The sequence below is a fragment of the Asparagus officinalis genome, chromosome 5 (assembly GCF_001876935.1).
Source record: "Asparagus officinalis chromosome 5, Aspof.V1, whole genome shotgun sequence".
In the NCBI taxonomy this organism is placed as follows: Eukaryota; Viridiplantae; Streptophyta; class Magnoliopsida; order Asparagales; family Asparagaceae; genus Asparagus; species Asparagus officinalis.
The window spans coordinates 42,932,729-42,950,274 of record NC_033798.1 but is presented as its reverse complement, the minus strand read 5'-3'; the positions used below and the strand labels follow the sequence as shown (position 1 = coordinate 42,950,274).

General features: G+C 36.4%; 1 protein-coding gene across 1 annotated transcript; it reads right to left on the bottom strand.

Annotated features, from left to right (window-relative positions):
- On the bottom strand, window positions 4,511–17,318 carry LOC109843884 (probable glycosyltransferase At5g03795). The gene is made up of 5 exons (XM_020412845.1): window positions 16,815–17,318; window positions 16,607–16,728; window positions 6,944–7,292; window positions 5,404–6,337; window positions 4,511–4,788 (listed from the first exon to the last, which is right to left on the bottom strand). Exons 1-4 carry the CDS (start codon window positions 17,130–17,132, stop codon window positions 5,645–5,647), a joined length of 1,482 nt encoding a protein of 493 aa, XP_020268434.1. The 5' UTR covers window positions 17,133–17,318; the 3' UTR covers window positions 4,511–4,788; window positions 5,404–5,644.

Here is a 17,546-nt window from a genome sequence, read left to right as displayed (position 1 = left end):
GTTGCTCTGTCAAATGAACCCAAAGTTGATCAGAGTAAGGAATACTTTGATAAAGTTTCTCTCTCACGTATGCAAATTTCAGACTCCTTATCTGATCCTGCTAAGCCATCATCTTCCTGTTCTCGGTCTAGAGTCTCTTGGGATTCCGGATCCCTCTTCCAGTTCTGACTCTGGTTCAGGAGAGGGCTCTGATGAAGAATCTGCTTCTGGTTCGGGATCTGGCTCCGGATCTGCTTCTGACGATGGTGGTAATTGATTCTCGATGATTATTGGGTTTATGCTTATGTTTATGTTTTGGTGAACAAAAACTTGATACTTATGTTTTATTTGATTTGTAATAACTCTATGGTTTGTGTGGAAAACTATGTGGTATTGTGGAACAAATTGTGGTTATGTTAGCTTATGATTTTTTTTTGGTTTTTTAGTTCCACTGAACAATGTGTTGTTAATGATGCTTTGTGATTGGTTTGGTTTTAAATTTCAAATGTTTATGGTTGTGTATGGATGGATATGGTTGCTTAGCTCCTATATATGATCTTTATATGTCATTTATGTAAATTGACAAGGGGAGCTTTGGCCATACATTTGTTTATTATCTATGCTTGTATGCAGGGGGAGCATTGCTCCTATTCTCTATATTTCATTTCCCTTTTCGATGTTCTCAAAGGGGGAGAAAAACTCATATTGATATTGATATTTAGTTTAGTGGTTTAGTTGTTGATGAAAGTGTAATGATGATTTGGTTTTTATGTTGTCACTACATGTTTCATATGGTTGGCTTATTTGGTATCTTAATATGAACTTCATATCATTAAATAAATTGTTTGCCATCATCAAAAAGGGGGAGATTGTTGGCTCTATAGTTTTAATGATGATTTGTCAAACAATTTATAGCTAATATGTTTTCTAGTTTCCGTTGGTTGGTTTTTCTCTTTTTAGGTAATTCAACACACGACAATTAAGAGTTAAAGATTCAAGTTCATGTGTGTGCATTCTCCTAGGTATAAGAGTAGTTTTCTTACATATATTGCATGTTTATATTTAAGCTCAATATGTAAACACGACACAAATTTGACGTTTTCTATCATATAAATGATTTTTCATCAAACTTTGTCACAATAACTTTTATTTCATGTTTACAGCTCATTCATACTTTATTATATATATATAATATATGCATGATATATATATACGTGTTTACAAGTCATATCTCAATTTTCATGTTCGCGAAAAACAGGTTTTATGAACACTTTTCAAAAACAGTGAGTTTTCACAAACGAAAATTACATTTCTAAAAATTCCTTTTTAAACATGTTTATTTTATCATTTAGAAACTTTCCCCAAAGTTTTACTATTTTTAGAATTGATTTGATATTTTTAACGTATTTTCAAAATCAGCCCAAAACCTGTATATTACCATGTATCAGTTTGCGGTCGACCGTCACGGTCAACCGCCAACAGTTAAATTTCTTACTATGGCTTTTTGTTGTTGGCGGTCGACCGTGGCTCCATCCAGAAACTTTCGTGGTCGACCGTCGCGGTCGACCGCTAGCTTTCAAAGTTGCGCGGTCGACCGCGAGATTTTCACGGTCGACCGCCGAACTCATCATTGCTTTCTCAACGACTATATTATGATTTAAATCTGTGGGGGCTATTTTGGTCATTTCAAGTTGGTTTTGGCTGATATTTTGAGTGGGTATAAATACCCTATTGCTGTTCTCTTTCAAGAGATAAAGTTTTGTTTTTACAGTGAAGTTTTAACAAAAGTTTAAGTGCGTTTAAAGAGCTGATTAAGCTGATTATGATTATCTGTTTCAAAAGAAGTTTTTTACAACAAGAAGAGACTTTCACTTCAACTGAGGATCTTATCCTCATCATCCTATACTGTTCTTTCTTGTTTATTGAGAAGTTTTCCTAACTCATCTTTTCATATAGCTTATAATTTTATTTTCATATCTTAGCTATATTTATTGAGTTACATATTTTCATTCACTGTTATCACACACACTGTATTGAGCTTAATATTCCATACTATATATTGTGGGTAGTGGTGTGTGATTTAGTGAGTGTGAGCTTCATTGCGTTCTCATTTGTTGTTGAGAACAAACCATTGTATTTAACCTTTATTTGTGAGTATCACTTGTAATACACTTGTACATCGAGAGAAGTGTGAGGCGAGAGACGGGGTCGAATCCAATAGGAGTGGCGTCGGTTGACGAACCTAGGGAGAGGTTGCATCCGAGCACTTGAGGAGGAGGACACGGGCTAGGTTCCTACACTTAGTGTGTAAAGTGTGATTGCATAGTGTTTGTTGTGTGAGAGTATTCGATAAACTTGTAAACCGAGTGTGTAGAAGTTCCGGCTTCCAAACCGGATTGTGATAGTGGAGATCTCCTCGAGGTGAGGAGCGGGGACGTAGGTCGTGGTGAGTGAACCTCGTAAACATATCGTGTGTTTGTGTTTTGCTTAGTGTATATTTTATTTGTGGCTTTTCATATAATTCTTGTTCATATCTATCTCATATCATTCTTGCAAGAACAAATTAATCAATATAATTTAAATTGGAATTTAATCGGGATTAGATTAGCATAAGACCCTAATCCCCCCCCCCCTCTAGGGTCTAACAGAGAATGGGTCAGATCTAAGTCTTGAGGAAATCTTTGGTGTGGAGCTGAAGATATTATAAGAAACAGAAACATATCAGGTCCTTCAAAATAAAGGAACTGTGTTTGATACGTGTTTCTCTGATCTTATTTTTGAAGAACTATTTGCTGATGAACTTAGGCTCCTAGAAAATAGACAAGAACCAAATTTTCATACATCAACCATGAATCTTGGATTTGAGGAAATTTTTAAAGAAGAATTGGTTATATTAGGACAAACTTTCATTAATAAGGAACATAAGGCTTTGAAAATGCATAACATCATTGATACCTACCTTCAATTGTTGCAGAAATTATTAAAACCTTCGGAGTATACAGAGTTTAAGCACATTTTTGAGTTTATCATTCTAGATTTTTTTATAACCCGAGGAAGAATATTCAGCAATAAGGTGGGATTTGATATAGAATATGAGTTTTTTATGTTTAATTTGCATCCTACATCTTTACTTTTTGTCTTATAATAATACATATAATAAAAAGAATTTATTCTTCTCTCTTTTGAGAGTTTCTTGTTCTTTTAAAAAAAGAAAAAAAGAGAAAAAAGAGAAAAAAGTAAACAAAAAATAAAAATAAATAAATAAAGAGATGTAAATAAAAAAGAGAAGAAAATTTTGACTTCATCCTCCTTATACCAAAGGTATTTATAGATTTTTATCATTTCATCGTTGTTCTAAATCGATCGAACAAATGTAAGTGTTTTATTTCTTATCTGCTTTACTTTGCACATTATAAAGTTTGTATTGAGGACAATACAAAATTTAGGTATGGGGGTAGAAACTAGTCATTTTTTTCTCTCTATTTTATTTTTTTATTCATTTTTGCTATGTCATTTTTTTCCTTTAAAATAACATAAAAATATTGCCACTTGCCAAATTAATAAAGTTAATTAATAATTGATCTATTTGATAAATTTTAAATTTTTTAATCCTTAGTTAGTTTTATACTCAAGTTCACCTTTTATGATAACTCTAAATAAATTTCTAAAGATGTGATTTTCAAAGTAGTATACCTTACTAAAGTCTTGACTCAGACTTTTAATTAAATGAATGAAATTTTTGTAACTTAAAGTAGAAAATAATTTTTCAAGATGTCTTGATGTAAATATTTTTTTGAGATATATATACATATACACATATATATATTAAAAAAGTAACTTTACAAAAAAAGAGTATGAAAAACGGGCACCAATAAAACCGCTTTTGAAATTCAAGGTGGTTAAGCCTAAGTTGACTGAGTAATTAAGCCCAATGAGTATTTACATGCCTAATGACCTGAGCCCAATTGGAAACTTAAAATATGAATATAATTCAACATTCTTTTGCTCTTCATGGAGCTATTACCTGTAAAGATTATACTTACCCCGCACAGGCCTTCCTATTTAAGCTGAGATGTCTTCAGCTTTAGTATTGAGGTTCATACCAATCGTGTGGATCAGAAATGCAATTCGAGCACTCACGATGCCACGATGGTTTTGTGACAAGCAGTGTGGGTGAAGCATCAAGAAATTGAACATGAAATATAAAATTCTCCCATCTTTAGGATATTATTAAAAAAATAGGCTCCTCCATAGCGTGTGTCAATTGTGACCCCATGACGGTAGGAGTAGCGTATGAAGATATGAAGTACCTTAATATTTGTTATCTTCCAAATAAATTAATAGGATAACATTTATAATTTTTTTCCCCAGGAGCATTCAAGCCATTAAGATTTCTTTCCATTCAGGAGCATGATACGTTGCCCCTGCAAATTCTTTTCCTTTTTCGCAAATTCTTTTCCTTTTTCTGATGGTGCCGAGTCAAATTTAAACCATTGGATTAAGTAAATACGTGTATATGAACAGCTAAAACTCATAGAAATGTTGACTGATGCACCAAATAGATGGGTAAAGTGATATGAATGTCCTTCTGAACAAGTTAGAAAGGAAAAAAAAAACACTTGCTCCTAGCAGGTCTACACTTATTCCTATTCTGTACTGTGGAGCTAAGATTATTATCCCTGAAAGGAATTTCACAAAAAAAAATAATGTAGACATACTTTACAAACCAGCTATATGATCTATAGAAGAATTTGCACACCATCTTTTGTTCTTTACATTTACTGCTCCTCAATGCCTCAACCAGTCACCCTACAAGAACAAAATGATGATAATTTGCATCAACATAAATTATCTTAGAGACAAAAGCTCCTAATAACAGAGCCTGATCTTGAATTCATAGACAATTAAATAATGTGGCTTTTCGATTGGTTGAAAGTTGCTAAAACTCTATTCAACTCTTATAAGTCCTTATTCCTCACTAAACAGAAATTAAATTTCAGTTTTGAAATGAGCCCAGCAGCTAATCAATATCCACAATCACGCGGAACCTTTTTTGCTTGATCAACCTTGTTTCAGATATATAATTGAAAGTTTACCACAAATTGGTAAAGGCAAGTTAACAAAATATTAAGGTGAAAGAAAAGTACAGAAATTTCGCGTCACTAGACATAGTAGTAAACTTATGATAGTGATTATTCACATGATCCAAATCTTAATGAAACATAAATTTGAGCTATTTCACGGTATTGCAATATAATGATCTTAAAAAGATTAAGGGACACCAATTATTACAGCGTGATTTATATCATAGCAAATACCAGCTATTTGACATCCATGAACGCCTAGGCAACATCCATGGGGTTTTCTGATTCTTGTAAAAGATGAAAAACCAGATAAAAGTAATAGGTCTAAGTTTTGCCATACCTCAAGCCCAAAGGCCTTCCAGAAGATTTTTGCACGTTGGAGATTCAGTTCCAACACCAACCATTTGATATCAAAGTGCATAACCAGCCAGACCTCAGGTGAACAACCTGAGCCAAACTGAGAGGTCCAAAAGCAGTCGTCACGCCACCGTAAGCTCTTTTCACCACCTTCACCACCTTCACCATTAAAATATCCAGATGTTGCATTATCTCCTAACCTTCGCAAACAATAATGTACACAATCACTGCTGGGTTTGGATCTGGTTCAGCCTATTGAACCAAATAGAATGCAGAATCATATGGAAGATATCGTACTTCTCAGGCTTCGTATGCCAGAGAAAATGCCTCTGCACCCTCTTAACAGCTGCCTGCAAAGCAATATATCTCCTCAGAGAGATGCCCAACAATATATCCCTCAGATTCGGTATATCTTTCTCAGCAACTGACACAGAAAATGAGCTCCAATCCAAAACTTCTTCAAAAGGAAGCACAAAATTATCCGCTATAATCACCGGAACACACTCAGCATAGATAGCCTCCACAATCCTCGGGCTGTTAACTTCATATCCCATAGGACAGAGGCAGAACTTGCTAGATTTCAAATGCTCAACATAGGACATTTTCCTGGAGACTCGGTTTGGGAGGCGCTTATAAATTCTCATATCTTGAGAATTGTCATCTTTATCACCCCAGTATTTTATGAGGGTGGGCCTCACTCTTCCATGCATGTTTCCTGCAAAGAAAGCAAGAATTGGCCGCTGAGAGACGCGTTTCCCTCCTACGTATCTTTGAGGCCTGTTTGGAGTTCTGATGGTTGTTTCTGGGAGAGAAACATCCCTCCCACGAACAAAGATTCCTTCTGAAGTGTCTGCATTGCATAGGGCTTTAATGGTGTTCTTGCGCAGTTCTTCATGTGCTGTTGTTGTATAAGGACCCTGAAAACAATTGAATACGATAGTGGGAATACTAAACTAGATAAGAAAAGAAATGCCTAATAGGTTTACCATGATCATTCTCTATGTTACTTGACAATATGATACAACTGTTATTAACAAAATGAGAAGCCTACTAACAAAGCATTTTACTATGTTTAACAAAGTTATGCATCTAATGCATATGATGCAGCAAGAAAAATTGCATGGTTACCATCAAAGCATATATCACTTTCATATTACTGCAAACCTCCATATTTTCATCTCATTCAAAGGATTGATATCCTCACACTTATTACCTATTACTGTGTAAATCCACATACACATTACAGTAAGAATTAATTCTCTACGAATTAACCAGATTATCTTCAGTAACATGAATGGTTCAAACGAAAGATAATAACTTTTCATTGCTAACTGTCAAGGATAGAATTAGTCAAGAACGTGAGTACACAATCAATATAATTAGAAAATTTTGTGATGAAAACGGCAACAAAAGGGACAGATGCCCTGCCAGCGGAATGTCCAAGCTAATTTTCAAACCAAAAGATAATTTTGAACACTTAAAAATTGGTATCTGAAATTTTCCAAAGAGTCTCGAGAGCATACCCAATCATGGCAAGCAACTAGGAAATGATCTGCTCCTCTTGTCCGATTCCAGAAAGGATATACAGAGGAAATATTGTTTACATGATCCTTCAGAAAATTCGCTAAAGGCTTCAAATTATGCGAATTAGGCACATAAAGAGCATTTTTTAGCTGGCGTGAACTATATGGAATATAAAACAAGTGGGCCTTTCTTGCCTCCCTGACAACAAATCTGCGGTCCTCCTCCATCAATTTCATAAACCATCCTTCAGAAGCATAAATGCCTCTAAGCTCTGGTTCGTGGAAGACAGGTTTTTTCCCATCCTTATAGATGTAAACTTTAAGGATCCTTTCCATCAATTCATAACTCCTGAAACATACAATGTGAAAGCTATCATTATCTATGTTTTCCTGAGAATGAAAAAGACTCATCTGGGAACAACTGAAGTGGCTCTAATTACTCAAGGCCATCACTACTAATAGCTAAATACATTTGTTGAGCGAATGTTCTAGCTGTGAGCAAGGATACAAGTGTCATTTAATTGATAATTGGGTTCAAGTAACTAAACAGAAAAATATATTGATTTAAAATAAAAAATTATATAATGAGATGAAAGAAAGTACTGGACACTACTAGTAGAATCCATAGTTAGAAAATGAATGTATTGTTCCCTGTCAAATGAATAGCCGCCATAATTAAGTAGGTGTGCCTCCTGTATTGTTGTCTCTTGGTATTTGCTCAATGAACCACCATCTCATGGACATCCTCTATAGTGTCCTAGAACCAAAAATCAAGTTTCTTTTAACATTCTTTTCGTCTAAGACATCACACAGCAAGCAGGTTATTTTCATGGTAGTGTTAGGTAAATTCATGCCTATACATCTGGGTTTGCGTTGCCCTATAGAACTACATCCCTATACATTTGCATAATATGTGATGGAAATGTTAAGAAAATGTAAATACATTATACCTAACTATCAACTTCTACTTACATACTCAATTTTCAGACTTATATATAGTGCCAAATAGGGGATTTATCATCTTACAGGCTTAAATATTATTTCTTAAGACTGGCGTCGGTTTATATGGCTTCTTTTTCCTAACAATTAAAATGAAATGATAAAATATTAGCGAATATGACAATCACTAAATCCATGTATTAGATTCTCTAAGCTTCCAAATAGTCCTCGTGCATTTTGGTATCTTACCGACTCTTCTAGAAGCATCTACCTTTTATTCATATCCTCCCCCAAAAAGGTCCCCGACAAAAGAAAGGGGAATTCCAATGCTTCCATGACTAGATACTGAATCTAAAATTTCCTAAGATAAATTAAAAAAAATATGACTCCCCTAGAAACCATACAGTTTCAAGTTACCACTATCACTCAAGAAATTTGGGATCAATAAATGAAAGAGTTCAAAATTTACTACACATGTATGCTCTTCAACATGGAAATTGTGCATGTACATTACTAAGGTATCCTTACCTGGTTGAACCTATGAGGCTTACTCTGGAAAAATATTCTCTTAATGGAAACAGTGGTTGATCTCAAAAGGTAGCCAAACCAAAGCTCCAAAGGAAGAAACATCCACAGCTTAAGGGCCAACATCGAAATAGGACATTCAAGTTCTGTCTCGCATAGTCGCATTTGACAGCGATGTATCCAGTATCCTGAGACACTCTAACAACATATTGGCATGTCAACAACCAGGTCAGGCTTGATAATTAGAAGAATGGAGCAAGTCATATGCTTGACAACTCGAAGAAGAGAACCCATTCTATTGAGAATTTGAGATAAGTAGAATTCTGTAATACATGAATGCAATATTGTACCTATGACTGTATATTCAGTTTTAGGGATTGGCAAGTCCCTGTCAACTAGTTGAGTCCACTAACCCAAATTTCAATCAGACAACTTGGAAACCCTTTGGTGGAACAAACACACAATATTGCAGAAATGTATAGAATACAATACTGAAAATCTAAGCAGAAATGTATAGAATACAATACTGAAAATCTAACAAACCAAAGATCCATCAACAAGATATGTCAATGTTGACGTGTCAGGTGGATCATGCAGTTTAATGTGCATGTAACCAATGATGGAACAAACACACAATATTTCAGTTTGCTCCAGCCTCACAAATTTCTACTCGAAGTCTTGGCAGATAATAGATTGAATCTCGTTTGGTCACACGCCTTACATAACATATTGTCTCAAAGTTAAGCTTGGATTCATCCATCAACTACTTTCCATAGTCTTCCTACCAAAGCTCCGATGGCTAGAAGAAGGAACAAAATTTCCTTTCCATTCCGATACTTCTTCCTCTCTAATCCAAACTACCTCCCCACCCCACCCCACCCCACCCCACCCCTGTGGCAAAAAAAAACCAAAACCCCAAAAAAATAAATAAATAATAAGGGAAACTACTGTCCGAAAAAGACACAGTTAAGAGTCTAGAAGAAGTGGAAAGATGACTGGCTTATTTTGAAGTTGTGTTGAAATTTCAATCTAAGGACTGGCATTGTAGTACCACTTGAACACACTATTTCACAGCCATCATTCAAGAGCAATACAGCTAATTTTCCAGCATAAATAGGCACGAAATTTTTTTAAAATGAAGGGATATCCTTCCCTACAAGAAAGTCATGAAGAGGATGTTGCAAGTGATACTATTTGTTACTTCAATTTATCCATCTTAAATTCTTAATACATGTTGCTTGAAAGTAGGATGTAGAGTTAAATTTAACTAATTATTCCATAAAGTATAAGTCTTAAATCTATACAGTAGCACATTTTTCAAGTAATCGGGGAGCCAAGGGAAATTATTAAGTAGAAAAATAGATACAAAATATACAAGAAGTGGAAGGGGAGAAGGAAACAAAACTAATTATTAGAAAATAAAAAGACTCGTATTTCTTTCCGAACCAATGGGACATGTTGTTTTGAGTCGATCGCCCATTCCAATGTAATCCAATGTTTTTCACACGAAAAGGAAGGTGATTTTACAATTAAATGACAAGGAGTGTTTGCATCTCTGAGGTGTACCATGGCACTTTAATGCAATGTATTACACCTTAAAGTATATAATCAATGGTAGAATTCACATAATATTCATTCCATTTTATGGCAAAGGAGGGTAAACCCCCATTCACCCCTAATTCATTGTTAGTAGCACTTTTCAAGTGTTAAACCTGTTAATTTGGGATTGAAGAGAGCTCTATATGTTGTTTGATGATCAGATTTACAGGATATATATACACAATAAATAGCCTACATACACAATCAGTAGTAGGCACACTAGGAGGCGGCTGAGTCGAGCTAGGCACATATATGGTGGCTAGTATTATCTAACACCCCCTTCAAACTCACGGTGGATTGAACACCGAGAGTTTGAACAAGAAATAGCGAAACGCAGAAATAGTTTGAGCCTTTATAAATAAATTTGCACTTGTTCCTTAGAGCAAACATATGAGAGTGTAATGTTTCCAGCAACATACTCCTGTCGAACCACATGACAATCCACCTTAATATGTTTGGTACACTCATGAAATACCGGATTTGTAGAAATAGAGATGACACTCTGATTATCACAGTATAAAGATATAGGACAAGTAACAAAGACATGGAGATCTCGCAGAAGAGTGCGGAGCTATTTGAGCTCAACTGTAGTGTTTGCCAACGCCTTGTACTCGAAATCCATACTAGAACGAGAGACAACGGCTTGACGCTTACAACACCAAGAGATGAGAGATGAACCTAGAAAAATACAAAAACCAGTAGTAAAACGTCGAGTGTCTGCATCATCAGCCCATCCAGCATCAGAATATGCACGAAGAGACAAAGAAGAGTCTAAGGGGGGAAATAATGATTGGGTTATAGTGCCACGGAGATATCAAAGAACCCGAATGAGAGTTGCATAGTGAATGAAAGTCGGACTACTGACAAACTGATTCAAGATGTGTACTGCATAGGCGATATCCGGACATGTTGTTGAAAGATAAACCAATGCTTCGATAAGTTTCCGATAGCGAGTAGGCTGAGGTAAGGGATCGCCATCATCATGTCAAAGCTTCAAGTTCATTTCCATCGGTGTGGAGAGAGGAGTGGTAGCAATGGAAGGATCACTGAGAGTAGCACGCTCATGAATGTATGCAATGTACTTCTGCTAAGAGAGAAGATAGCCACGAGAGGAGGAAGCAACCTCAATACCCAAGAAGTAACAAAGAGATCCAAGATCCTTCATCTCAAATTAATTCTGAAGATATTGCTTTAAGAAAGTAATAGCAGAGGAATCACTCCTAGTGATTATCATGTCATCAACATAAAATAATAGAATAACTGTACCAGAGGTTGAGGACCGATAAAATAGAGAATAATCAGCTAGGCTTTCACTGAAACCAATAGAGAGAAGAGATTGCCGGAAACATTCAAACAAAGTCCGAGGAGCTTGTTTGAGACCATATATAGCACGACGAATGCGACAGGCATGTACTAAAGGAGTAGGAAAGCCAGAAGGCAGCTGCATGTGCACTGTCTCAGACCAATCGATATTAAGAAAAGTATTTTTAACATCCATTTAATACAAAGGCTAATGTTTGCAGCTGCATCAGCAATGAGAGTGTGAATAGATGTCATTTTTACAATAGGAGAAAAAGTCTCTTTATAGTCAATATCGTACTCTTATGAGAATCCCCGAGCTATAAGACGAGCTTTGTACCGCTCAATAGAACCTTCAGATCGAGTCTTAACCTTATAAATCATTTTGCAGCTTACCGGTTTAACATCAGAAGGCAAAGGAATAAGATCTCAAGTATTTGTTAGACCCTAATGCCACTAGGAAAGAACCCTAGAGGGAGGTGAAAAGGGTTTATGCTAATCTAATCTGATTTTATAATAATTAAAATTAATTAATAAATTATTCTTGTAAGATAAATATACAATGTGATATGAGCAAGAATAAGCAATATAACTAAGGTGATATATCCTAGCAATGAGATATACTATATGGTATATGCAAGGATATATTTAAACTATCACAAGGATGAAACAAACTAGTGGATAATATAAACAAGATGCAATAGGCTATAAGATGAACAGTTATAAGTGCGCCAATGCAAACCAAACACGCTATATGTTCACGAGGTTCGGACCTTCCGTCCTACGTCCCCGCTCCCCACTCTCGAGGAGAATCCACTACACAACCCGGTTTGGAAGCCGAAACTTCTCTACACACTTGGTTTCCTTGCTAACCGAAAACTCTACATACTCGGTTATCAAGTCAACCGACAACTCTCACAAATCCTTACAATGTACATACACAAGCAACAACCTTAAGTGTTGGTCCTCACGTATCGACTCCCTCAAGTGCTTGGAATTATCACCTCTCACTAGGCCACCGACGCCACTCCTCTCGGCATCGACTCCATCCTCACCACACACTCCTCTCGATGTACAAGTGTATTACAAAGTGAACTTCACAAATTAAGCACAACAAATGATTGTTCTCTAAACAAGGTGAGAACTCAATTAGGCTCAACTCAATATTACTATCTCTCACAACCCCAAATATATTATGAATGCAAATACAATAAGCTCAAGTGGGTGTGTGTAACAATGAGATTAATCAAATCTAAACTCAATATAAAACTAGCTTTAATAAGATGATAATCAAACAAATAAATATAAAGCTAGAAAAGAGTTTAGAAAACTTCTCAATAGATGACAAGAGATGGAGGGAGAATAGATGATTGCTCAAACTCTAATAGATGATCTCCTCAAGCTCTTGTGGAATTGAATTCACAAACTCAAACTCGAAAATGCTTAAAAGCTTTTAAACACACTTAAACAAAACTTAAACCCTTGTTTAAAACTTTCTTAAACTTCTTTAAAAAATTCTCTTAGTTTCCCTAAAAAATGAGAGCAATGGGGTATTTATAGGAACCCAAAACTTTAGCAAAAACCCCAAGAAAAAGACCAAAAAAACCATAAACAAACAAAACATAAAACTAGCCGTTACTGTGCAACGGCTCTCTGATAAGTTGACTTATGAGTCGACTTATATGAGTCGACTCAGCAGATAAAAAATCACAACTGCGCTGCACTTCTTGAGTCGACTTATGAGTCGACTAAACGTGCACAGATCTGAAATGCGCAGAAAAACTCAACTTTAAACCATATTTAAAAATATCAAATAAATTCCAAAAATTATAAAATTTGGGGAATAGTTTATAAACATGTTAGTTAACATGTTACAAAAAAAATTTTGGAATTGCACTTCTTAATAGTGAAAACTCATTATTTTACAAAACTAGTTCAAAACATGAAAACTAAACATATGAATTTTGACATTTTGGCAAAGCCATGTTTTGAAACTTTATAAAATAATTTTATTGACTTAATGAAAGATGTATATAATGATTGTTAAGTCCATAAACCAATAAAACAATATTTTCACAAACTTGCATATTCTGCAAACTTTTCAAAACAATAAATATGATTTTATTTTACTAAATAAACTTGATATTGATGAAATCATATATATGTATATAAATATGAAACATGAATGTATTTTCCAATTATATTCATTTGTTTCATAAATATAAACTTGAAAACAATAAAACCAAAACACAATAATAAATATGTAATCTCATATTTATAAGCATGAAAACTTTAAACTATGTATGTATATATATATAACTATATATATACATAGAAACATATATGTATATGTATGACTACATATACATAAAAACCAAAAACTAAAATATGTATATATATAACTATATATAGATATATATGAAAACCAAAACTTGTGTTGTATATATATATATATATAACTATATATATAAGGAAACCAATATAATGTGTGTATATATGATTAAGCTTAAAGTACCAACACACATAATATAAATCTAAACTAATGTTACCCAAGCTTGATCTTGATCTTCAATAAGCTTGACTTGGTACACATGCGGATGAAACTAAAACTTGGATCTTCAATTTGAATTGCATAGGCTTCACTCCACAATTCCGCCAACCTCCATTGGATATGATCATTAAAGCACAATTCCATCCATCCTTCAACATGTTGTTTGTCTACAATTGATATAAAAACACAAACACTAGACAAACAATATTAGAAGTAAATTATTTATAAATCATCATCAAAACAAGAAGGCCAACAGTATTAGTCTGACGAAAAGCCTCTAACTATTCTGTCATTGCTTGTTGCCATTATGGATACTTAACTGCCTTCGAGTGGTAGGTTCATAACAACGATACACCTTGTGAATGGTGCTATAGCTAAGAAAGATACATCGTGCAATGCATGGAGATAATTTATCTCGTTCATGAGTTGGAAGCAGGACAAAACAAACATATCCAAAAGTGCAAAGAAGAGAGTAACGAAACTAAGACTTGAAAAGTTGAAAATATGGAGAGGTGTCAGCAAATGGAGATCGATTATTCTCGAGTGTTGGACGAGGTGATCTCTTACGATATTTATCAATAAAATGACCCGGCCTCTTATAATAACGACAGTAGAGTTGTCGATAGGAATCAGATGTACTGTTAGACGGACCCCAATAGGAAGAGTTGGAGGCTTTTCATCGGATTAATACTTGGGACCTTGTTCCTCTGCCTTCTGGTGTTAAACTGGTAAGCTACAAATGGATTTATAAGGTTAAGACTCGATCTGACGATTCTATGTACAAAGCTCGTCTTGTAGCTCGGGGATTCTCATAAGATTACAGTATTGACTATAAAGAGACTTTTACTCCTGTTGTAAAAATGATATCTATTCACACTCTCATTGCTGTTGCAGCTACAAACATTGGCCTTTGTATCAAATGGATGTTAAAAATACATTTCTTAATGGCGATTTGTCTAAACAGTGTACATGTAGCCGCCTCCTAGCTTTCCTACTCCTTCAGGACATGCTTGTCGCATTCGTCGTGCAATATATGGTCTCAAACAAGCTCTTCAGACTTGGTTTGAGTGTTTCTGACAATCTCTTCTTTCTATTGGTTTCATTGAAAGCCTAGCTGACTATGCTCTATTTTATCGGTCCTCAACCTCCGGTACAGACATTCTATTATTTTTTATGTTGATGACATGATAATCATTGAGAGTGATTCCTCTGCTATTACTTTCTTAAAGCAACATCTTCAGAATCAATTTGAGATGAAGAATTTTGGATCCCTTCGTTACTTCTTGGGTATTGAGGTTGCTTCCTCCTCTCGTGGCTATCTTCTCTCTCAGCAGAAGTACATTGCAGACTTTCTTGAGCGTGCTACTCTCAGTGATCCTTCCATTGCTACCACTCCTCTCTCCACACCGATAGAAATGAACTTGAAGCTTTGACATGATGATGGCGATCCCTTACCTCAGCCTACTCGGTATCGGAAACTTGTCGGAGCATTGGTTTATTTTTCAGCAACACGTCCAGATATCGCCTATGCAGTACACATCTTGAGTCAGTTTATCAGTAGTCCGACTTTCATTCACTATGCAGCTCTCATTCGGGTTCTTCGATATCTCCGTGGCATTATAACCCAATCATTATTTTCCCCCTTAGAATCTTCTTTGTCTCTTCGTGCATATTCTGATGTTGGATGGGCTGATGATGCAGACACTCGACGTTTCACTACTGGTTTTTGTATTTTTCTAGGTTCATCTCTCATCTCTTGCCGTAGTAAGCGTCAAGCCGTTGTCTCTCATTCTAGTAAGGAGTCCAAGTACAGGGCGTTGGCAGACACCACAGTTGAGCTCAAATAGCTCCGCACTCTTCTGCGAGATCTCCATGTCTTTGTTACTTGTCCTATATCTTTATGTTGTGATAATCAGAGTGTCATCTCTATTTCTACAAATATGGTATTTCATGAGCGTACCAAACATATTAAGGTGGATTGTCATGTGGTTCAACATGAGCATGTTCCTGGAAACATTACACTCTCATATGTTTTCTCTAAGAAACAAGTGATAGATTTATTTATCAAGGCTCAAACTATTTCTGTGTTTCACTATTTCTTATCCAAACTCTCGGTGTGTGATCCACCTTGAGTTGGAAGGGGGTGTTAGATAATACCAGTCACCCAATATGTGCTACCTCGAGGAGGGTTAGGTTGGAGATGTTGTCAACGATGGAGACGACGCGATCGCTTTATTTGGGGGCGGCTGCGGCACTAGCGGCTTGAGAGGATTCAAAGGAGGTGAGAGACAGCAGGGAGGTAGGAGGAGCTTCGACGGGAGCTTGGGAGGAGCAACGAGGCCCAGTTCCGTGGATCATGTGGGGGTGGTGGCGGAAGTAGGTAAGACCGCTGGCTAAATTTTAACGGATTGAACCTGACTCTGATACCATGTTAATTTGGTATTGAAGAGATCTTTATATGTTGTTTGATGATCAGATTTACATTATATATATACATAATAACTAGCCCACATACACAATTAGTAGTAGGCACACTAGGAGGTAACTGAGGCGACTAGGAGGCGGCTGAGTCGGGCTAGGCACATATAGGGTGGCTGGTATTATCTAACAAAACCTATGAAAACTTCTCAGTTTCAGCTAGTTACTAAATGATATTTCTTCTTATACACTATCAACATAAAAGTTATTTCCTTTTAATCTATAACTTTTAAAAAATTGAACAATATGAAATCAAATTAGCAAAGGAATGCCTTTTGAAAACCGATAAATTCCGGAACAATGGGGCATAAAGTTCAGTATCATTCAAAACCAGAGGCGCATTCACAATCTCCCTTTTAGCACACAAGAGGGCCTCATCCGGAGGTAAAGTTCTCTGCAACAACAACAGCAACAAAGTCTTGAACAGTCACGACCTCCCCCAAATCAAGAATCAAAATCAAAACCTGACAAAGCACATACCTCCTCCTTCAGAGGCCGCGCCTTTGTTCGATTCCCGCCCAATTTCTCAACCGCACGACCAATTTCCTCACTAGAGTTCAAAACATTCGAGGATCGAGAGGATACAGAGAAAGATGAACGAGCAAATTCTCGAAAATAGGTAGAATTGGAAGAGGCATCAGCTGCTGCGTCGAGAGAAAAGGAGGGATTTGAGGAGGTGGAGGAGGAGGAGAAGGGAGGAGTGAAAGCGAAGAAGGCCGTGGCGAGGAGAGAGACGCGAGGGCGATCCGTCGGCAGCTGAGGCGACCGCGGGTGGAGGCGGGCGGGGGACGGCGTCATCAGGCTCGGCGGTGGTCGGCGGTCCGACGACGGCCGCCGCCATGACCCAGGGATTTGAGAAAGAGGGAGATTTAATCATCGGGGAAGAAGGAGAAGGAGATTGAAGAGGATCAATGATTTATTATTATGAGAGGAAAAAAAGATTTAGGAAGAGAGAGAGAAGGCGACGAAATCGCCGGCGTTTTGATTGTTGCCGTGTCGTTTTTGCGGGAAAATGATTATGATTAGACAGCCGTTAAGAGATATATTGTGGGCCCGTCCCTAAGGGACCAGCTCCGCCGCTGCCCGTTGACAAATGGGCTCCAGCTGTCGGGTTCCAACAAATTCTACAAAACTATAGGCCTAAATAGCACGTTATTACCTTACAGTTTCTCCTACACTTACCATGCGCTCATGCAGTTTCCCCTACACATT

Excerpts from the sequence above, each read along its gene's own strand:
- LOC109843884 (XM_020412845.1), bottom strand. The coding sequence starts at position 17,132 with ATGACGCCGTCCCCCGCCCGCCTCCACCCGCGGTCGCCTCAGCTGCCG. Across the intron at positions 16,729-16,814 it reads CGCGGCCTCTGAAGGAGGAG|AGAACTTTACCTCCGGATGA; the intron begins GTATGTGCTTTG and ends TTGTTGTTGCAG. Across the intron at positions 6,338-6,943 it reads TAGTTGCTTGCCATGATTGG|GGTCCTTATACAACAACAGC; the intron begins GTATGCTCTCGA and ends AATTGTTTTCAG.